General features: G+C 40.9%; 1 protein-coding gene across 17 annotated transcripts in view; it reads left to right on the top strand.

Moving 5' to 3' along the window:
* The window catches only part of PECAM1 (platelet and endothelial cell adhesion molecule 1), a 31,301-nt gene extending 8,545 nt beyond the window's left edge, over nucleotides 1-22,756 (top strand). Inside the window, exons 10-16 of one of the 17 annotated variants that reach the window (XM_023938776.2) lie at nucleotides 314-341; nucleotides 3,865-3,935; nucleotides 4,598-4,654; nucleotides 5,859-5,927; nucleotides 9,676-9,732; nucleotides 16,452-16,474; nucleotides 21,180-22,756. In XM_023938776.2, the coding sequence (XP_023794544.2) occupies nucleotides 314-341; nucleotides 3,865-3,935; nucleotides 4,598-4,654; nucleotides 5,859-5,927; nucleotides 9,676-9,732; nucleotides 16,452-16,474; nucleotides 21,180-21,209 (335 nt within the window). In that variant the 3' untranslated portion in view covers nucleotides 21,210-22,756. Of the gene's footprint in view, nucleotides 1-313; nucleotides 342-3,864; nucleotides 3,936-4,597; nucleotides 4,655-5,858; nucleotides 5,928-7,471; nucleotides 8,401-9,675; nucleotides 9,733-16,451; nucleotides 16,475-21,176 lie in introns of those variants that run through there. The other 16 variants (XM_023938775.2, XM_023938780.2, XM_023938782.2 and 13 more) reach the window with 16 other exon arrangements.
* Nucleotides 22,757-22,967: the final 211 nt, after the last annotated feature.

Raw genomic sequence — 22,967 nt, 5'->3', positions numbered from 1 at the left:
ATCCTGTGATATGCTGTACATGGAAAATTATTTGGGAAAATTTGGAGCATTTGGATGTCTCAGATTGCTTAAATTGGCTAGGTTAAAATCTGGGGTTTGAGACCTAGGTTCTCTGTGAAAAAGAGATTTAAGGGACCTGGGAGATAGTCAGGATATAAGACGTGAGATATAAGACGTAAATTGATTTTGTGATAGCCAGGAGAAGTTACTCTGACAGGAATTGACAATCGCTATATTTTTGTTTTTCATTTTTACTTTCAAATTCTTTACTTGTACAGCCTATTAATAGATGTTTTTGTTTTTCTCTGTCAAGCTAAAGGACCATCCATGGAGATGTCTGGGTAAGGTGCCTTCCTGTCTGGGTTTCGGCTGGGATAGAGTTAATTTTCTTCTCTGTAGCTGGTACAGTGCTGTGTTTTGCATTTAGTGTGAGAATAATGTTGATAACACTGCTGTTTTAGTTAAGTAGTGCTTACACTAAGTCAAGGACTTTGCAGCTTCTCATGCTCTGCCAGTGAGCAGGGGCACAAGAACCCAGGCAGGATCGTGGCCAGGACAGTTGACCCAAACTGTCAAAGGGATCTTCCACACCATAGAGTGTCATTCCCAGTACAGGAACTGGGGGGGAATTGTCTGGGAGGCGTTGGTCAGAGCTCAGGGCTGGGCTAGGCATCGGTCAATAGGTGCTGAGCAATTGTATTGAGCATCACTTGTTTTTCTTGAGTTTTATTCCTCTCTCGCTCTCTCCTTCTATTATTTTTATTATTACTATTATTATTATTACTATTATGACTATTATTATTATATTTTACTTTATTTCAATCATTAAACTGTTCTTATCTCAACTGTTCTTACTTGGGTTTTACCTTTTTCAAATCCTTCTCCTCGTCCCACTGGGAGTGGGGTGGGTGAGGGGGGGTGCTTAGTTACCAGCTGGGGTTAAACCACAACAGCCCTTTATGGCACCCAACATAGGACTCGAAGTTAACAACAAATCTGACCAGTGCATGTTGAAACAGCTTTGTTACAAGAATTCCTTGTGATTTAATAGCCAGTGGTCATGGTGTTGATTTGTTTGCTCTCAGAGCTGTGTTCTCCAACACCCTGCTTGCACTGCTCCCTATTTTGTTTGTTGCCTTCGGGGCAGAGCTGAGGGTGTTGTTTTAACTCACCTGGTCAGGACTCAGCGCTGCCATCACCTGTGTGTGGGGAGACACCTGTTGGGAATTATTCACAATTACATCTTTTACCCGATTCCTCCGACAACCAGCCTATGGAGGAGAGACAACTTCCCACAGCCTCCCTTTCTTCTCCAGCCTAATTACCAGAGCATTTGAGAATTAGGAAAATTTTGAATACACTTGGGATGTTGGAATCAGCATGGTCCTATTGGTAGGAACCAGCAAGTGGCTGAACATGGTTCAGCTCTTGTTTAGGGTCAAAAAATTATTTACAGCTACTCCAACCCCCACGACAGGCACAGTGGGCACTCGAACTCCAGTGACAGGCACTGTGGCTACTCAAACTCTGGCAGCAAGCACTGTGATTGGTAATCAACCCAGGGATTGGTAATGCAGCTCAACCAGAGGACCAGCCCCTATCTGTAGCAGTTGCCCCTCAAAAAGGGAAGAGAAATGCAGTGGAAAGATGGCTTCTTTAATAAAGAAGAACAAAGCAAGGTTATAACAGGAGCAGGAGGAAGAGGCAGAACAAGAGTCACTTGATCCCTATCCCTGAGTGAGCTGCAGGATATGCAAAAGGATTTCAGCCATCGTCCAGGTGAGCACGTTATCACCTGGCTGCTCTAATGCTGGGATAATGGGGCTGGTGGTGTGGAATTAGAGGATAGGGAAGCCAAGCAGCTGTGATCATTTTCTAGAAAAGGGTGAATTGACAAGGTGATTGGAAGAGTTACAGAAGTCCTCAGCCTCTGGAGGCAGCTCATGTCAAGGAAAAATATTTCTACAAGGAAGATGTTCTGTTTCGCTCAGGCAAGTGAACCGTAATGGAGAGAGGTATCCAGTACAGGAGGGAATTAGCCATGCTTAGAGGTAGATAATTTATTGTGACCCAAACAACACACAGTCACTCACAGATCCAGCTGAAGTCTAATGTGCACAAACCATGTATCAGAAACGTGTACACCAGAGTGCACCATCGTTGTACACCATCTCACTGGCAGTGTTGTCTGGAGACGCAAAGAGGCACCAATGGTGGAGGCAGTGGCCCTCCAACTCCAGTAATACACAGAAAAATCTCTTCCTCCCTTGTCCCTGCCGTGGAGAAACTGGTTGAGAAACTCAAAGAGGAGGTGGATTCTACTCCCCACATGCATGGCTCAGAATCTCAGCTGGTAGCAGAAAGTGTTGATTGGTCAAGGGAAGGAAGATATTGAGGGTACATACCAGGGGAGACCCTGGGTTTTTTTGCAGGCCAACAGAGACAACATGAGGAAAGGGATGGAAATTCCACCTCAGCCTTACATGAATTGCAAGGAAAAATAATCACAAGAGGGGGTTCTTCCAGAAAAGTTGCCACTGTGGTCTGCAGTGGGCAGTTCCTCAGACAGAGTGGAAGGGCTGATCTTACTCCTGATCCTATGGAAAGGAATTCTACTCCATTTTCACAAGATGCGAGTTGAATAAACCTGTGAGCAAGACTAGAGGGGCTGTGCCTGCAGCCATATGGAAGAGAGGGACAGCTTTGTTCACAGGACTCTGTGGATCACGTGGTCCATAACGTCAGCCCCCCAGGAGTATAAGGCTGTAGCAGATACGGGCGCACAGCGTACCCTGACGTAATCAGGCTGTGAAGGGGAAGAGCACCACTTGTGCTTCTGGAGGGGGATTCCAAGAGCTGACAGCTGGAGCTGAAATCAACCTGACTGGGAACGTGTGGCACAAGCGAATGTGTGGCACAAGCCTCCAATGGGACTGGCCCAGAGGTTCCATGGGTGTAGGCTATCTCAGGAGCAGGTACTTCAAGGACCCAGAAGAATCCTGGTGAGCATTCAGTACAGCAGCCTTGGAGATGGACGAAATGAAGCAGCTGCCTGGTCCCACCTCTTGGAAGACCCTTCTGTTGTGGAGTTATTGAAGGCTGAATAAAGCAGGTGCTGGTCGCTATCACAGCACAGCCCTGGCGGCAAAACCGCACCGTATCTGGGACTGTGGGAGGTGCTGATCGCTGCTCAGGGCATCCCTTGTTTTCCTTGGGGTTTATCTCTCTCTCTCTCTCCCCTTTTCATTGCTATTATTAACTTTATTTGAATTATTAAACTGTTCTTATCTGAATCCGTGGGGTTTATCTTTTCCCAGTCCTCCTCCCCATCCCTTCATGGCAGGGAAGGGGCGTGAGCGAGTGGCTGTGTGATATTTAGCTGCCATGTGGGGTTAAACCACAACACCTGCTTTATGATAGTAGTGCAATATTTCTGTGTATAAAGGGTTGTAAGCCTTACTTCACATACAGCTTGTTACAGCACACACCTGCAGACAATAGATGGTTGTGCTTCATATACCACCTGCCAGCACAACAACAGGATGAGGAAATACTCTAAAAATAGCAAAAAAGGCCAGCTAAGTGAAATACAAGAACATCAGATCTGTATTTGAATGCATTTAAATATGGAATAAAATTGAAAATACAGAGGTCTTAAAGAAGAATAATGCAATAGGGAAAATTTTTGACTTTAAAGTTTCCTAGTGCTTCTCCTAAAGCAAAGGCAAAATTTTAATTATTTCAGTGTTAAAGAATATGTGGCAGTCAGCATAGACAGTGACAGATCTTTGCACAGAATCATGTTGTTGGTTTTATTGACTGGTGTTGGGTAATTACATCAAATTTTATTGGTTTGTTTTTCAGTTCTCCCTTGGCTCCAAACTTGACAAGTGAAAAACTAACAAGACAGCCCAGTGATGGAAACTACTATTCAGGTAAGATATTTTGCTATAGGACTGTCAGTAAGTTGGTTTAATTAAACATTTATTTAAAGTTTTGGCCTTCATAGTTATTGTTTGGATTGGGCCCAATGTTTTGGGAATACAGAGGGATACCAATAACATTGTCCAAGGTATCTTCTGTCATTTTGTCTTTGTACAGTTTTTATGAACACGTCTTACACAGATTGGTTTATAAATCTGCTCAGATACTTCTCCCAGGCAATCAATTGACAGTATCACAGATGGAGAAATCATGGTAAAAGAAAATTACTTTCTGCTTTTGACACAGCTGCAAGAAAGTTATTTCAGAGAGGAAATTTGAGCTGTGGCACATGGTCCTGTGATGTGGTCACAGTATAAAGATGTTAACTTGCCTGGGCACCTTTCATTGCAGGATCTCAGTGCACTTGACAATGACAGGTGGACATGATGTTTAGAGTACCTGACATAGACAAAGTTGCCCCTTTTGGGTTTGTTAGCTAATTATTTTAAAAGCCACGTTCTTCCCACCTGAATGTGTTATGTGGGAATCTAAAAGGAGAATGTGTTATGTAGAAATACAGATAATGAAAATAGGAATTGCAGCTGTGAAACTTATTTATTTCATTGATTACAATAAATAATTTGTCAGCTCAGCTTTGGCTTTCATATTTTAGGATCAGGTTACATTGAAGATAATGAAAACCACATGAAATCAACAGATGAGAGTAAAGGTAATTCCATACTTAAACAATAGATTTTAAAAATTATTTTATAATTGAAAGTCGTGATGTTTTCTAATGGTGAGGTAGAGTCATGCCTTTCTTCCCATGTCCAAAAAGACATTGATAGGACCCTTTTATCAATTGCATTATGGACTGTAATCAGCTGTGCTGGATCCCAGGCCATCTAATGATAGATGGTATAAAAATACAACTTATACTCAAAATATTAAATTCTATATAACAATATTCAGATTTGTTTAAAAACCAAGATTTTCTACAGATTTTTGCTTCTTGTACTTCTCTGTCCTTTCTTCACTTCTCTGAATCTTAAAATATTTAAGAATTAAATCTAAAAATTACCTACTATGAAATCTGAATAAAGTAATTGGCCAAATCAGTTCTGCAGAATTTCAGTCTGAATGACTGTTGTGGCTCCTTCCAGCTTTCACAGAAATGTGGTAGAAAACCATCCCCACCCTAAGAAAAACAGAGTAGAAAGAAACAGCTGTTTCTTGTGTCTGTTGTACCCAGGTAGCCAGTATCTGTCAGCCAGTGATCTTAGTAAGTCAGATGTCTGATCATTGCCAGGCTTTCTGTGGGTGTTGTGGCAGTGAAGCATTTTGAGGAGGAGGATGAGTTCCATTACAAATGTTTTATGGGGGCATGGAGGCAGCTTAGGAGAAAAGTGCTGAAACTGGCCAATTGACAAAGCCAAAATTTGGAGAATGAGAGGTGATGAGGGAGGCCATGCAAGACATAAAGATGGCTTGAAATGTGAGGAAAGTGCAGAATGGGAAGTGTCCTGCCATAGCAGCCACAGAAAACAGGAAAGTAATGGCAGGGAGAGAAAGGGAAGGGCAGCTGGAGCAGGAATATGGGAGAAGCTCTGGTAATTCCCTACTCCATTTTGTGTTGTCCCATTTTTGAAGGTGTTACATTGCAAGTAACAGTTTTAGGCACAATTTGCATGTCCCACAGTTTCAGAAATCTGCCTTTAGATGGTATTCTGCCCTTCAGAGTGGGACAACCTCAGGAATGGGCTGGCCTTACAACTTAGAGTAACTCCCACCTGCCATCAATAGGGCCTGGTCCTGCACCTGTCAAAGTCCTTTGGGACTTGTCCATTAATTTCAGTGGCAGCAGGATCAGGCCCACAGCTCAAATGAGGCTTGCAGTCCTACAAAGAAACATCTTCTTGATATTTTTGGGGCAGGACCTGACCTTGAGAGTGCTGAGGTGGATTACACTGAAGTTGAAGTCTCCACGCTTGATCCTCACAGAGGTAATAAACTGTCCAGCCTCTATGGTTTATGTTTGGGAGCAACTCTGGGGCTTTTGCTGCTCCCTGATGCTGGCCTGGTATTGGTGCCTGGGAATGGCAGGGTTGTGCTTTGTGTGCTGACAGTGTCCTGCCAGGAGTGCTCCTAAACCTGGCTGATGCTGTGGCTCCTGTGCTGCTCTTCTTGCTGTTCTTCCCCTGGGATCATTCCCATTTACAGGAGGACTGTGTGGAGCAAGGCTCCCAGCTGGAGCTGTGGCTCTAAGCAGAAGGCAGCTTGCTGTGAAATATCCATGTTAAAGAGACCAAATTCACAGAGAGCCACTTGAGGTTGCCACAGGGTAAGATAATGGAGAGAACAGAAACCAGTGGAATTTCCTCCTTTGTAAAGTAACTGGTTGAAGGGTCAAAACTGTAATTCACTTGTGATAGAGAAGGGAGACCAGTGTTGATTTAGTCTCTTAGTCTGGAGAGGCTTGGGGACCATCCTGGATTTTGTAAACCTTAAACAGAGAAATGAGGATATTGATGCCCAGATAATTTTGTCCTCCTCCCTGCAGTAACCAGACCTCAGAGCTTGGGGCTGAGGTAAATGTCTGCAACCTTGAAGGAGAAATATCCATGGAAATTTATTCACCACCCAAATGTCCACTTCAATCATTCTGTGTTACCTGGAGAACTCTGATGCCATTATGGCCTTGTGTTGAAAGCTGTTAAACCTTTCAGAAATTTCCAAAAAGCTCCAAGTAGCTGAGAGTGAATAAACCCTGCAAGAGAAGTTTATGCTCTGCTCTTGCTTCTTTGCTTCAGCTGAATGAGAAGCAGACTGAGGAAGAAATGGATAAATTTCCTTCTTCCTGGTAGGAAGGACTAGTCACTTATTTAAGAGACCAAAGACATGATTGTTTGGCTGGTAGCACAGATGTTTGAGCAGGGGTGCTCACTCTTCAAGCTTAGCAGCCGAGCCCTCCCGGAACAGCCAGTCCTCCTGTCCTTTCTGTTTTCACTTCCTGACATCATTCATCACAGAGTCTTCCCTGTGTTTTAGGCAGGCTATTTACCCACCTCTGCTAAATGCTGCACTGAAGGACCAGAGTTGTTGTACTCTTCTTCAGAACAGGGCTAATAATTTTTCCAACTGTTTCTGAGTGTGCACTACAATTCTGCAGTGGTAGTGTGCACACCATTGTACAATGGTCTAGAACAGTAAAATATGATAGTGCATTATTTAAATTAAAAGCCCTATTAAATTAAATATCAACATCTGTAAAAATAGCATTTTCATCCATTCTTGATATATAACACTATTAGTGTATACCACATTAAGTAATAAGATAGTATCTATGCTCTGTAGAGAGAATTCCATTAAACCACAGAATAATGTTTACTATGGTGTGTAAATGAGATCAGATTATTTTAATTGAGTGCTGCCTCATGCTACAGACCTATGCATGGCACACAGAACACTGATAGATTCTGTAAGACTGGATTGTGCTGGAGTATACAGATATGAACAGTTCCCTGATTGATTTCCTTTGTTGCCTCAGGACACAGTGGAGTGCTTTGGTTATGGAAATGGAAACTGCACAGAAAGGATTTAATGTGTTCCTCTCTGAGAGCATCCTGAGGATGCTGCTTAAATAGAAGGAGTTCTATGAAACCAGGTTATTTCTTGAGCTCTACACTGCCTATCACAATGAAAACAGGATGAGATTTATTCTTGGGAAAAGAGAAGCAAAGCCAAGTTCCTTAATATTCCCTTGTAATAATCATGTACACCCAGAGAGAGATTTTGGCCACAGTCTGCTACTGATATTTCTGCTACGTTGATGTTGTTGTAAGCTTTTGTTTCCAGTCATAATATTCCTTCATGTCTGTCTGTGGGTATGATCAGCCCTTCCTAGGGAACAGAATTTTCAGATTATCATCTTGCTCCAAATCCCTTTTATGCCTCTTTTGATTCCTCCTGTTTTCTGAATGAAGCGAAAGCATATCATGTTTACCTTTTCTTTGGGCACATATTGCTCATCCAGCAACTACACATAGTCTGATTCTGCCTTTTGAGGAACTGCAGATTTCTTTGATCTCTCACCTAACCTTTATTTAATTTATCTTTCCAATCATTTGTTCCTCCTGCCACTGTTGTCAATGTCAATACTAATGTTCTCAGGAGTGGGAGAATCATATTTTGTGTACTGTAAAAGGCTACTGCAATAAATGCTGCAGTATCTAAGCTGTAACAGTTGCCTTTATGTCACTTCTGGGAATTGGGATTGATTGAATGTCACTTCAAAATAAGTTGAAATTATTGTAGAAGGATGCACATCTTGTCTTTATCAGTAAAAAATTCTAACATTTGAAAACACTGTTTTACCCTGTTCTTCAGGTCGTGTCTGAGCTATCTGGTCCTTTCTGGAATACTTCTTTCTGGGATTATTAAATTCAATACTTACCAAGTTTGAATGCTTGACAGAAATACAGTGCTTGTCTTTTCTAAAGCTTAGTTGAGAAAAAAGATGGGAAGGTGATTTAGACCCTTCATTGTGAATCTAAACAAGACCAAAAGCAGGGTCTAAAGTCAGATCAAGAAATATTCCTAAGTGACGAGGCAGAAACTGCTAAGCAGGACTGAGTAAGAATGTTTTCTTTATTTTACTTTTATATCTGGTTAGTTATCTGCAGGGTGGCAACATTATAAAATTAGTGGGAACAAAATGTCAAATCATCCAAGTAATTTCTTCTGGCACATTTTTTCAGTGCTAAAATGACTTTTGGAAGATTAACAAAGGAAATAACATGGGCAGTGGCATTATATCACAATATAATGAAATGGGTATGATAAAAAAATAAAAAAGCAAACTAAGGAAATGCCTCAAACCAAGTCCTAGCACAGAGTCAATAGGAGTAGGTTTAGGACTGGAACCTGCTAAAAAACAGTCCTAAACAAAATGAGCTACCTCTTATTAAAATTCCAAAAAGATTAATTCTTACTTCATTGGAAACTGAATAGATCATTTAAGCAGTATTTGGTAAGCATTTGAAATATGGCTTGAGATCTTCATATTATTTTGCAAAAAAGTTCATGGCAAAGCTGCAAGTTTGAAAGCTGTGGTTAGACACTTGGGGAAGTGTAGCCACTATTGTTTAAATTAATAGAAGTTTTGCAACTCCCTTCTGATGTATTAGCTCACAGCATTTAAAGGACGCTGAAGAGAATTAAAAAAAATATATGAAATTAACTTTGGGAAATCAGAACGTGGAGCCAGAGACACTTGGATTCTTCAGGGCAATGCCAAACAGTAACAGTCTTGACTCTGAGTCTGCAAGTCATTATGTCTGAATTCTTTAAATGTTGGGGGTTTCTAATAGCTAAAGCACAGGATTCTGTATCCAGAAATGTGAATTTATTTCCTTTTTTTAACTTCTTAATTTGTTGAAGGTCCACAGAAATTGGAGGTGCAGATTTTCATCAGCATTTTTGTACAGAAGGTGACATCCTTCTCTCAAGACCTTTAAAGGCTGGGTTTGGGGAGGGGCTTGTATTTGCTTTTTCTCACAGACTCCACAGGCTCATTGCTGTTTATGTAGCTGCTTCTTCTGAAAGTAAAGAAGTGTGCTCGGTTTGTTTAAGGAGCTTTTCATAAGGCAGACAAAAACCCAACCAACCAACCAAACACACACAAAAAAAGAAGATAAGAAAAAAAGAAAATAAAAAGAAATTAAATTGATTCTGTGCCAATACATTTTCCAGCTCCTGAACAGAAGGGGACTGAAACAGTTTATAGTGAAATCAGAAAAACTAATAATGGTAAGTAAGCTAGTGAAAAATTAAACACTTTAAGGAAACATGTGTAGAGGTTAGGGATAAATTTGTGACTGAATATTTTATAAGATATTTAGACAGAATATTTAGAAGGTAAGTGCCATAATAAACAAGAGCTGCAAGTCACATGGAATAGGAAGATACCAACGTGCAGCTACAAAATCATTGAAGCTGATAAATTGCATGACATATTCATGGTTTCTTATCAATCAGTGATGTTAATATTTGTAACATCTACTTCGTCAGCCCATTTGTGCTGGATCTGCTGAACATTTGGGCCATACATCTGGATCTGAATCTAGATCCCCATTAGGGATCAGGATTCTATGTCCTGCTATCTCAAACTGCTCAAGAGAAACATTTGTCTCCTAATTGAGCGTGTTTGTCACATGCTATAAAATATTCCATTTGCTTTGGGTGTAACTCCAGCAAATATCTATAAAGCCTCCAACAACAGACTCTAAAAGCCTTTAAAGCAATATGATCATTTCAGCAGCTTCTCTAACACAGACCTGTGTGTGGGCAGTAGCAGCTTGCTTGCAATTACTGTCTAAATGTTCTGGCACTAATGAGTTCAGAGACAGCACGTTAAAAGAAGGTTATTTCATCATAGTTTGTCAAAGTCTAAATCGGAAAGGATTTCCTCTCCTCTCTTTGTGTAAGGAAGTCTAGATTTGTAAATATTAGGGCTGCAAACCGTTCACATTTTGTCCCCATTCAGGCTTTGTTGTGTGCCATTTTTAATTTTTGGCTTTTGTGCTTTAATTTTCTATTTTTTCTATAAGGCATTTCCCACCTCTGACACGATATTCTGTCTCTGGGGAATCATTTATGTGAGGGTCTCCACGTACTTTAGAAAACATGACTTAATTTTCCCTTGTTAGGACTTACATGGCAATTTTTATCTCCATTTTACAGCTGAATAAACAGAGAGATTAAGTCATCCATTTAAGGCAAAGTGTTTAGAGAGTGACAGCAGTGGCAAAGGAATTTTGGAATCCCTGGTGCTGTGCCTGTGTGTTGTACTTATTTTTTACAGCCTTGTAGTGAAGATCAGAATATCTTTCACACTTAACAGCATGGCCAAGCACTTCATGCAGGACCACCAAGAGAAAATACCTAGTTTATTTTCGGGCTGAGCCCCAAGGCCACAAATGTTCTGAAATGTTCTCCAGTGAGTGTGAATTGGACCTATAAAAAGCTGCAGAAGCTGCTGTATAACCCTCACCTGCTCTGCCCAGAGAGTGACTATCACACCACTCACCAGCCCTGGTTTTGGCACAACAGAATGTGTTATGCACCAGAAGGATGTAAACTCCAGGTTGGTACAGCAGAGCTGAAACTCAAAGAGCACTTAAAATAAGGTGGGAATTGCAGTAAAATGGGATATGATTGAAAGACTGAAGTGAATTAACCAGAGGATCTGCAAACACCCCTTAATCTTGCTGTCCACCTGCTCTTTTATGTATAACATTCTACAGTTTCAGTTATTCTTGGAAACACAGTACCAGCTTATTGTTTCAATCACGTCTGTTTTTCCTGACTGATACACAGGAAAAGTGTTTCAAATAGATAAGCAGTGCATCACCCAGCGATGCAGTGCTATGTTACAGTTCACGTAACACTACCTTGGATTTTTGATAGGCTGTGTGATTGGGAGGTGGCAAAGTGTAAATGAAGTGGAGGATCCCTATGAAATATTTCCTCTACTTTAATATATATTAATATATTAAATTATACCAATTGTGAAAGATGTTGAATGTGACTAGTGGGTGCAGTTGATTTACCATTCTATTCTTTGATATTTTTGAGCAAAAGCCCAGGAATCCAACCTACTTCAGGAAGGCAGTGATTCAGACATACGTGTGCTTATGGAAATCACATGAGTTTAGGATTGATGTCAGCTGCACAGTTTGACAGATTTGACCCCTAAGACCTATGTAACATTTTATTATTATTTGTTGGTAGGTAACTATTGTGGTTTAATTAGAATTGAGTGCTTCATAAGCAATTTTGTCTTATTATGGGGTTGTCTGTGCATTCCAGAAATTATGTGCACTAGAGAGGAAGCTGAAGAACAGTCAATAGTTGTTACATCTGATGCAATTCTTTGTGACTGAGCTAGAACATTTTTCCTCTTCATTTTTCTCACAACTCTCACTGCTGTCCCCAGTAAGGCAGATGCCATAGCAGTAACCAACTTCTGTATTTTGAGTTCTATAGCTGTTGCTTGTTCATACCTGAAATCTGCCCCGTTAATCCATAGTGCCAATAATGTTCTGAGCTTTCCCAAGCCCCAGGCTGTCATTATTCCTTTTCTTTTTATTTTCCTGGTGCTGGTTATGTTATCTCCTGCTTCTACCATTTGAGTGCCTCCACCATACTGTGGATAAGGCTCCCCATCCTCCCTGCTGTGCTGTTTTCTCATTCTGAGTGCCAGGACTCAGGAGGTGGTTTTACATTAGAGATGGACAGAAACAAACTGTCAAATGTATATTTCAAATCCCAGAAGACCTACATGTGGTTAACTACAGTTAACTCATCTGCAGTGGGAAAAGCAGGTAATTTGTGAAATTCCGTTATAGTCAGGTATGTTTTGATTGAAAGTCAAATAATGTCAGTCTCTGGTTGATTGGATGCTGGATTTCCTCTGCTGTAATGAGAGTTTAAGGAGGATTCTGCTCACTTTGTCTCTGCAAGCAAATGTGAGATAAGAAGTTGTCCTTGCATTGTTTTTGAAAGATTAGTTTAATTCAGAAACATATTTAGTGTTCAGGATATTCACCCAGCTATTGTTTTGAAGCCTTTTCTAGACCAATGGGCTGTTACTTTAGTATTTTACATAAAATACCAAAGACTTCAAGCCTCAACTTTAAATCAGACCTTACATCCAAGTGGCAGTGTGGGGAATGGTCGCAGTTAGTGCCATTCAGATCAGTAACACCTTTGTGCAAAAGACCTTCAGGCTCACCAGGATGAAAGAATTTCCTTAAAATCCTGCTTTCTCTGGCTGCTCTGTGAAAAGGCCAAAGCATATTGTGAGTCAGGAATATCCAGCCCAGTCCAAAAGCTGCTGGTTTTTGTTCAGAAAGAAGGGACTTTGGACTATACCAAAATGTAAGCAAAACAGGCAATTGTCTAAATCTAGCGACAGCCAGGAATGATAAAATGGCTGTGGCCCTGCTGCCTCCCTTGCCTGTGCTGGAGTCCAGCAGCCCAAGCTGGCAGCTCTTCCTCAGGGAGGGTCAGGATGTGTCACACACTAGTTCAGCTGCCTGGGTGGAGGCTCTTTCAGGCATGATTTATTTCCATCACACCTTTCATCTTCCCAAGAGGCAGTAGGGGAAGGAAGCCCAAGCATCTCCATGCTGGTTCTTTATCTCAGTTCCAGCCCTTCCCTCAACATTGATCCCAATTCTTGGGGTAGCACAGTCCTGTTCATGTTGCTGAAAAGAATTAGAGCTAACTCCAGCTCACAGATTTCCTCACGTTTTTCCAGGACACTTCCTGTGGAAGATGATGTTATTGGTACATTCTTGCTCCTTCAGTGAACTCTGTCTTTGCTGTGTGTCAAACCCAGAGCTCACAGAAACCAGTGATAGGCTTTGCACTGGTATTGTATGCACTGGACTGAGCTCATTTTGGCTTATTTTAAGGTAACAATTCCCAATTTCTTATTAGGAAAGTGGAAATCCAGCAAATAAAATGCAGAGCCAGCCTTTATGCTGCTAAGTCTGGAAAAATGAATTGGTCACTTGGAAGCAATTGCAGCACTGAGACAGGAAATTCTAAGAGTCATACAGCAACCAACAATGTACTAAGGAAAAATAAATATATCCCAGTGGAAAGAGGCATGAGAAATCCCCATTGCATTCAGAGGTTTGGAACAAATCTATTTGAAATCAGCTCTAGCAATCAGGAAATCTGCTCAAATACTTTCCTGCTACTGAGCCTCAGGCTTAACACCTTCATCTTAGCCAGAATTTCCCACTGAATCCTTTTCCAGCACAGAAAGAACTCACAGGGTCTGGGGATTCATTTTGTTGTTCAGAACTCAGGTATTATGAGCACATGATAGTTGCAGGCAGTCCAAACCCATGCAAATAACTTGTCCTCTCTCCAGGTTAAAACCTTTTTGGATCTTTAGGTTTCTAGACTAAGTCCTGGACCTGTGAGACATTGATTCTGGAGCCAAATGCTTACAGTATCTTCAGCCAAAAATCAGGCAAAGCCAGATGGTTTCAGTAAGGCACAAATATGCAGGGAGCTTCTGACCTTGCTTGAACCTCCAAAGCAGAGCTGGATTACATGCATGCCCCGTGTCAGAGCTGTTCCCAAGCTGCCTGCCAAGATCCCCTGATGGAAGCTACTGCTCCAGTAAAGGCCTTGGCAGAACGCTGTGTGTGTCTGCAGCTCAGCACCTTTGGTTCACAGTCTGACATCTTGGCTTTCACCAGGGCTGGAGGTGACTTGGAGGTGGATTGACAATTGCAGCTGTTTAGGCACATATTCTCCTCTCCATAACAAGAACATAGCAACAAGAAATGGTAGAGCAGGTGTGGGGTGACAGTGTCTTAAATTCCTGCTATATGTACTCCTTTGTAAAAATACATTCTTTGAATTTAAAATCCCTTTAACTAGAAGTACTAGGAAGAGTTTAGATCTATCAGAAGTCCATAAAACCACCTACCTTTTTTAGACTTGGGAATGTTTTAGAAATCACCAGTATCAGACCTTCAGCTCTGATTCCTTTCACAAAACATGGAGCTTCTATAGAAGCTTTACCAATTTTTCTGCATGTCTAGAATCCAGCATTTCACAATTCCCCATTTTTGGCAGTAAGGAAAGACCTGGTATTATGAAAAATCTCTCAGTTCTACAGTAAAACTAGTAAAAAATTAAAAACATCTTTTTTTCTATTTTTTTAAAACAAATATGAAATAAAAAGATTGTGAAAATTTTGACATAGTAAAGAATCAACGAGAGCACTGTGTCACTGTGCCTTTATTAGTGGCTACCTGCTGGCTGCCTTGAGTGGTACCTGGTAGAAATCACTCAGGCTTCCAGCAGCACTTCCCTGGACACAGAGTGTGACATTTCCTGGCAGAGCTGTGACACTCAGAGAGCCCCTGTGCTCTGGATGTGGGTGACAGGTAACAAGGAGGCGGGATCGCTGTCACTGTGACCTCCAAGCTTTGGGTAGCCAACATCCCGTTGTTTGAAGTCTGGAATTTATACAAAATTTCTCATTTCCTCCTTCCTGTGAGAACAATACATTGTGACAGAGACTAAACGACAGCTTGTTAATGCCTCACTTCATAAACTTTATGTATGGTTTTGTCCACTTAAAGCCAAGCTTTGATGTATCACTGGGTCAGCAGTGTTTTTGTTCAATCCTGTTGGCTTCCAGGACACAAAAATGCTTTTGAGTGTGTTCCATGTAACTTCTTATTTTGTTTCCTAATGTCTAAACATATGTGTATCGATCTTGCCAAACACTGAGATCGGTTTTGTACTGAAAGTGAGTTCATGCACTGCTGTAAGGTGCTGTAGTCACCTCAGTTTTTAGTCCTTTGCTTAGCCTAGAATTTCTGGGTAGAAAACTCCAAATGTACTGTGCCAGAGAACTGTGTTCAGTTTCTTTGTTACTTCTGCTGGCTGACAAGGGAGTTTCTGAAAGATTTTTATTAGGGTCTAATAATGGTAGTAGTATTCAGCATAATGTCCTTCATTTAGTGATTCCAGGGAACTTTTCAACATTTACATAAGTGTTCTGCCTATGGAAGACCAATTTTTAAATTTGCTATTTAAAAAATATATAATTAGAAAAAACATAGATTCAGAAACTAACCCCCATTTATATAAAAAATACTGGGAAGATTAACTTAGAGACTCAGTTCAACCCTTTTGTTTTGAACATTATATGAATTCCCTTCAGTCTCTCTCCAATAAATCTGATACACTTTCCAAGAAAATGCCCTTCAAGATTCAGCACTTACTTTTGTTATATGTGAGATATCTCAACAGAACATACAGATGAATACTAGTGACAAGACTTGAAGTCCTCTCCTAGAACTGGAGTTACTGTGAAAGGGAAAATAAATATTTATGTTTTGATATTTGAGCATATTCTGTGAAATTTCTGAATAGCTAAATCCACTTTTTTGGTAAAAAGCCTATGATCCAATCTTCAAGTCCACTGACCCTTGCTGACCCTCAGGTTTTTCATTGGGAACAAGCATCTTTTTATTAATAAAATGTCAGGTGTCTCTGCAAGATGTTATTTTTGCCCTGAAAACTGTATCTTCTACTGGATTTCTGCAATACATTATTTTCCTGGCAAGGAATTGGATTAGGAAGTAAAATGCTGATGAGAACTTGCCTCTAAAAGGAAGACTCTCTTGCCCAGTAACAGATTGTGCCCTCAGGAGAGACTTCTGCTCTAGCACATGATGAGGAAAGCTGCCAAACAGGTCCTGTTCAATGAAGGGCTTTGAAATGTCTCACCCCTGTACTTGGATTAAACTAGAACTTGGATACTCCTTAAAGCCCAGAGCTTTAACCTTAGATGTAGGTAGGAATTCTACATCATTGCAAAGTGAACAAAAGGGTTGAAGTACCTACACCTGTATTTTCTGGAACATAAAACTGGTCACTCTGCAAGGTGCCATTTCATAATTTATACATTGTATTTTATTTTGCAGATTCTATGGAAAACAGGAATTCTGTAAGTATTTTATGCAAGCAATTAAATACAGTGACATGGGTTGAGATGATTGTGCATCTGGTGAGATGATGTTCAAGTATTGATGTGGTTTATTTGTTGCTCAGGACCTTTGCAGGACAGATATGGGGCAATCCCTTTGTTTTTAGTTTTACAAATCAGGCTTTCAGTCCTCTGTTTTTAGAATGGTCAGTTTCAGGAGTCTGTGGCAGGGACTGGAGTTTGGTAGAGCTGGTGCACAGATCTTCCAGGAGCTTGTGTTGAGCACCTTCACAGCTTTGGGTCTGTGCCACAAACGCTGGCAGGATGGCATGAGGTGAGGCACAGGAGATTTGAAAACTGCTCTCCTGGTCAGTGCATCACTGGGGACAGAGCTGCTGTTCCAGTCCCATCTGCCAGGCCCCAGGCTGTGCAGTGCCAGTGAATGTGCTTGGGATGTGCCTGTTCACACACACCCTGTGATTGGAATGCCAAGAGAGGTGAGCTCCTTCCTAAGGTGTGAGCAGCTGAACCAAGCAGGGATGGTGATCAGCCCAACTTGCAGAAGTCCCTTCTATTCACTGTCTGTGGCTGTTTCCTCCTGGGTTTGTTTTCATCCACCTGTAGAGCAGGTGGGATGATTCCAAGGGCTGGCAGTAAACTGAGACCTTGTAAGAAAGTTTGAAGGCTAATAGTTTTTATTGCAGAGTACAAAGTTGGGTCATAGCTGGGTCACAGCTATGCTGTTCTAACCAAGAAGTGGGAATAATACCATCCATATGTGGAGGATCTCAGCTAAAAAATGTGAAGTTTTGTGAAGGTTCTGTAGGTGGTGAACAGCTTGATAGTGCTAAGAATCCAATGACAAGATATGGAATTTTTTTAAATAGAAGAAATATGTTGAATGAGCTGTTACTCTGCTCTCAGGAGAGAACTCAGAACTCACATTTCAAGAGTACTTTTATGAATGTTAGGTACGCTATCAAATCCAACTCAGACTATGCAGACGGTTGTTTTTACTGCCACCCACTCTGTGACTTTGGAGCTTGTTCTTAAAAAGAAAAAAAGGAGAGACTCATAAATAAGAATCACAATAGCACAGTCTACGTCAGCTTATGGCATCCATTTGAGTTTTGAAAGGCTCCATCAGCACTCCCATCCCCATGGGATACACAGGCAGCCCATTGTATTATTTACAGACACTGGCAGTGCACTAAAGGTCACAGATTGTGTTACAATAAACAGACTCATATTAACACAGGCCAGGAGGGTTTATAATGTCATTGTCTCTCTTAGTTTAAAGGTTTGTTTTTATTCTTTGCTCTCAGTTTTCTAAAAATATGTTGAGCTGAACCCTCCCCTGGGTTATACCAGGCATTCCTTGGAGAGTCATGCAGAAGAAAGTTTGTCCCTGTCCAACACAAATGAAAAAATGGTCAAGCATGGCTGTGACAGACATGAGGCGTAAGCTCAGGGAGGAGGTTTTTCTCTTCTTTTTTTCACAGCCTTCATAATTTCTAATGGACCTGAAGGTGGTTTTTTCTTTTCCTATGGTCAAAAATTGAGTAAAATATCTCTCCACAGAAGTATAATAAAAAGTCAGTGAAAATAAACTGACCACCCTGTGTGAACCACTTTCATAATTAATTGGGCTATTAAAGCTTGCTTTAATAGACAAACCAGACAATCTATGAAGTAATGTCAGATTCAAGGAAGAAAAGTGTCAGCTGAGGGCAGTGTTTTCTTTGTGCTTCTTTTATTACTCTCTAGCAGTAGGAGGGTAATAAAAGTACTTATTCTGTAAAACTAATCTCATTTTCAGAAACACCCCAGAGCAAAATCAGTTTTATAACACTTGCACATCCTCCTTGATTTTCCTAGAAATTGCCTTATTCAGTGCATGTCTGAGACACTGTCTCCTCCTTAGAAGACTGTTCATGTATTAACATGGTAGCTGTTGCCTTTCTTTGGTAACTGGTACTTTAGCAAAAGAAAAAAGCCTTGTCTTCTGCTTCTTAAATTCCCACTTCCCTTCCCTATAAAGCCTGTGACAAAAAGGCACATCATCCCTCCTGTAGCACCATCCCTCTTTTGAACTCTCCAAATAAGTGACCTAAAATTGGACTGGACAGATGAGTTTCTTTATAGATTTTCCATTCCCTCTATTTGCTTCTCAACACTTTAAAAGCCACACAGATGAGCACAGAAGAGGCAGGGAGCTACTAAGGTGTTTTTTATCATTATTTCCTTGCAACTGTTTGGGTTTTTTTTCAGTAGCTCATTTTCACACGTGCTTAACTGTGATGTATCTCAGAGGTTTGGTCCAAATGAGGAGGTGTTGATCCCACTCGTGAAAAGGAAAATGCTCCTTATAAAGTGATCAAGTGGCTTAAACTTCCTCTCCAGCTGTTCTCCTTCTTGATAGTGAAATTAAGCATTTGGCTCAGAGGTGAAGTTGTGTTTGATCTCCTGCTCCCTTATTTGTGAGTGGAAGGGGATCAGGAGCCTGGCTGGTCAGCTGGCATCTGAATCCCAGGGAATACCAGGTGGATCACTTAGCTGGAGTGGCCTGTCAAAAAACTTGTAGAATTTGACTCTGTTTAGAAAGTAATAGGTGTTCCAGAAGTGTGAGACAAAGGACCACTGCAGAGAGCAGTATTTTGCTAAGGGCTCTGTTTTCAGGGAGGATACGCTTCGGTATTGTTTCAGTATTGGTGGTGGAGACTCATCAGATCCCAAAGTCCTTTTAACTCTCTAAATTCCAATAATGTGCATTCCATTGCTCAGACAAAGTCTGTTAACATTCAATTCTGCATTGCACTTCCAGATGTCACAGACAGAACAGAAAACTGCACTGTGGAGAAGGAAGATGTAGCAACCATTTTAATGGTTGCTATTCCTGCTTTTGTGCATTTGCCCCTACATAGTTTCTGTCAAAATAAATATATTCCAGCAGGGAAATTTAGGAACTTGGCTTCTTCTTCACTGAGAGACCATCACAAAATTGAGTTAAGGTTTCTAGTAAACTCTGTGTACTGACACAGGTGCATTGAAAGTGTATTATGTGAAGAAAGGTGGTGGATTGGAAAAATAATCAGTCAAACTTTGAATTACTTGAACTATATGAAGGCTCAGCTGCAGTACACTTTGTGACTGATTTGCAGTCCAGAGTACTTTGAACCTGAATGTCTTGGATTTTTAGGTCATTTAGAAAGGAACTTGAAGTTTTATGTCAGGGATTGCTTCCCTCCATCTCCTCTGTTACAGAAATTTGTATCTTAAAGGCAATCCATAGGAAGTATTTGCAAAAGAAATGAATTACTTAAAGAGGAACTGGGAGGAGGTTTCCTTCCTGAAATCAGAGCTGGCAATCTTTCTAAGTTATTTAATGGTCCCAGTTTCTGAAAACATATTGAAGGAAATATCTTGACAATGAGATAGCCACTTCGCCAAACACTAATTGGTATTGTGTCAAATTTACCTCAGCAGTACGTTCTGACTTCATATCTCCCCCTCTCCTTCTACCTCCTAGACATGTTTGTGTATTTGTTTGTTTGGTTCTGTCCTAGGGCTTCAGGAGGACTGGCAGTACATGAAGACAATGTGTACTTTTAGCTGCCTATTTGTTCAACCATGTGCCCTCTGAGACAGAAACCTGTACAATTTACATCTCTCTGGAGGAATTTCTAGGTGTTATTCAGCTACTTTCTCCTCTTACTCAAGTGTTCCCAAAAGTATTTTCTCAGTGTTAAAGGAATTCACATTGCCAACTCCGAAGGGGACCTGTGTTTAATTGTGCACAGTAACATGGCACAATAGTTTCAGACAGGAAAGGAAGATGAAGGATGTGTCCAGTTAAAATTGGGGGGGATTTCAGGCAGTCAGGATATGGAAAACAAGGTGATACTCTGAAATAAACACTGAATTATAAACCAGGAATTCCTCTGACTCATGGGGCGAATCCTTTGGGGGTAAGTCCACAAAAAGAATTAGGCGCCTCAGTGCTGACAGACTGAACTGTTAGGTTAGAGGCCACCATGTACCCTGAGCAGAAACTTTTTGGAGGGAGACTTACTTTGGCAGCCAATGTCAGGAAAGACTTGACAGTTGTGAATCCCTAGTGGGCAGAATTATTTCTGTCATATAATGTAAAAACAATGAAGTTGGGGCTCTCTCTGTGCCCATTCCCATTGGCTGGTGTAGAGGATGGCTCTGTCTGCCCTCTGTGCTTGCCAGTGCCAGGGTTCTGCCCCTGCTGGGTGCTGCAGATAACCCCTGGCATGGCTCTTGCAGGAACACAGTGTCCAGCAGCCGGATGCTGCATTGCTCCCTGTGAGATACCAGCCCTTAGGGAAAGGTTTTCATTCTCCTGGGACTGATCATGGGGTCTGACTGTGGCAGCTGAATATCTCCTAATAAATAAGGGATCTGACTGCCAGGTGTGTTAAGTGCCAGCAGTTCCCTTAAAAATCCAACTTTTATCCGCAAGCACTCATAGATGTTGGTGATTAAGAGTTTTGGGGTCTAGCTTGTAATTGTTACTCTAAATCTCCTACTGTCTTATTTCTTTTATTCTCTTATGAAGATAATACCAATGTCTCCCCAGAGAACAGTGAGTATTTATTAGCTCACTGTGGAGGGTTCTAAAGGATTATGTTACAGGACAGAAGGTACAGGCACAGTTATACTCACACCTTTTTTTTTTCTCTTTTGCTCTTTTTGCCAGCAGAGAATATATGGGCATCCTGATGCTACCTAGAAGAGTCACCTCAAAGATCAGCTGGGAGAAGAAAACAAGCCAAGATGGAAGATGTTGAAAGTATTTCAAAGGCTTTGCAGCAGTTATTTATGAGTTTGCCAGACTCGTCTTTTCAAAGTTTATTTCCTTAGGAGGAACAATAGAGATGTTCCCAAAGCATTTAATGGAAAAAAATTAGGAATAAAATTCTCATAGGAAAGTGGCTCTAGAAACCACTGACCCAGGTTCTCATCTGTAATTTCTCCTGCTAATGCAATTGTGCCTTTTTTGCCTCCAATTCATCATGCTCTAAGGAAACAAAGGGGGAGCTAAAGCTGAGGAAGTACATTTCTACAATGCAGCAACTACTGTGATAACAGTAGGACATTGAAATAGCTAAGCTTGCTTTAAACTCACGAAGCTGGTTATCAGTGCCACCACTGTGGCAGAACAGAGCTCAGCACAGCCTGGCCAGCCAGGCATGTACCTTGACATGATCTTGCAGTTTGTGCAGAGCTCCCTGTGCTGCAGCAGCTGGACTACTACCAGGCTTGGAGCCAGCTCAGTTATAGCTCACGGGGATGTGACACTGCAGGGAGGGCCTGAGGGAAGAGTGAGCTCCAGGCTCCCTAAAAACTTGAATAACTGTCAGAGATTCAGACTTTACCAAGTGCTTCTATCAGAGGCACAGTCTTTATTCTTAGCTAAAGTGCTTGTCCCCATTAAAAGTTCTGATGCTTGTTGGTAAATTTGATGTGATGGTTCTTCAAGAAATGATTGTCCATCACAGTTATTTTGGCTGATTCTATGGAAAGTCTTCATTGAGTGGATATAACACACCCAGGTCTGCGAGTTTGTACCTGAAAATCCTGTAATGTACAATCCTTATTCCTTTGATTTTAGGAGAGATCTGAAGTTGTACTTGTGCCCAGATTCTCCAGTATGGAATTCCATACCCATCCTTTTTCTCTATAGAATGATAAACCACTAACATGGATCTAGTTTGGACACAGATCTAATCCTGCAGCCCATGTTTATGTTGGCTGCATTAGTTTAAAAAAAGAACACAAATCAAAAGAGCAAAAATACTGTCCCCAACCCCTTTACCAGCTGTGATTTGACATTGCAGTTGCTCTTTTTTTCTTACTTCAAATTAAATTATTACAACATCTGAGTTACAGGTAAGAAGGTTCTCATTTTAATTACAAAATAGTGAAAAAGAGGCCATGGGTTTGTATATATTTATATCGTTACTGCTTTAAGCGTTGCATCAAAGGTGCAAAACCATCAAGAAACACAAAAGGGGTTTATATCCTCCATTCCAAATGTTTAAAATTTCAAGCTGAAAAAAATACTGATTAATATCTCTAATTTATTGTTCCCTGTGCAAATTTGTGCACATTGTGCAATTTATTTTTCCCTGTGTTTGTATCATGAGCCTATCACAACTGACTTCATAGCTCTCTTCTGTTGACAAATATTCTTTCAGCATCCCATGAGTGTCCATGCAAATGCGTTAGTATAAGAAATGTGAAAAGGTATTTTAATAAAGAAAACTCTGAATTGAACTTTGGACTGGATCTTGCACATTCAATTGCAATTGAATGCCTGTGAAGTTTTTTATTCATGATGAGCCACAGATCCATCGTATGGATTGGCATTTGGAAGATGCCCTCTCTGCCACAGATTCCAGGTTCTTAAATCTGGAGTCAGGAACCCATTTAACAGCAGGTAAATACACTAAATTGCTCTAAGAACTCAGTGGGGGACGTGCTTGTA

The sequence above is a fragment of the Cyanistes caeruleus genome, chromosome 19 (assembly GCF_971803275.1).
Source record: "Cyanistes caeruleus chromosome 19, bCyaCae1.hap1.1, whole genome shotgun sequence".
In the NCBI taxonomy this organism is placed as follows: Eukaryota; Metazoa; Chordata; class Aves; order Passeriformes; family Paridae; genus Cyanistes; species Cyanistes caeruleus.
This window is presented reverse-complemented; position numbering and strand designations above follow the sequence as displayed.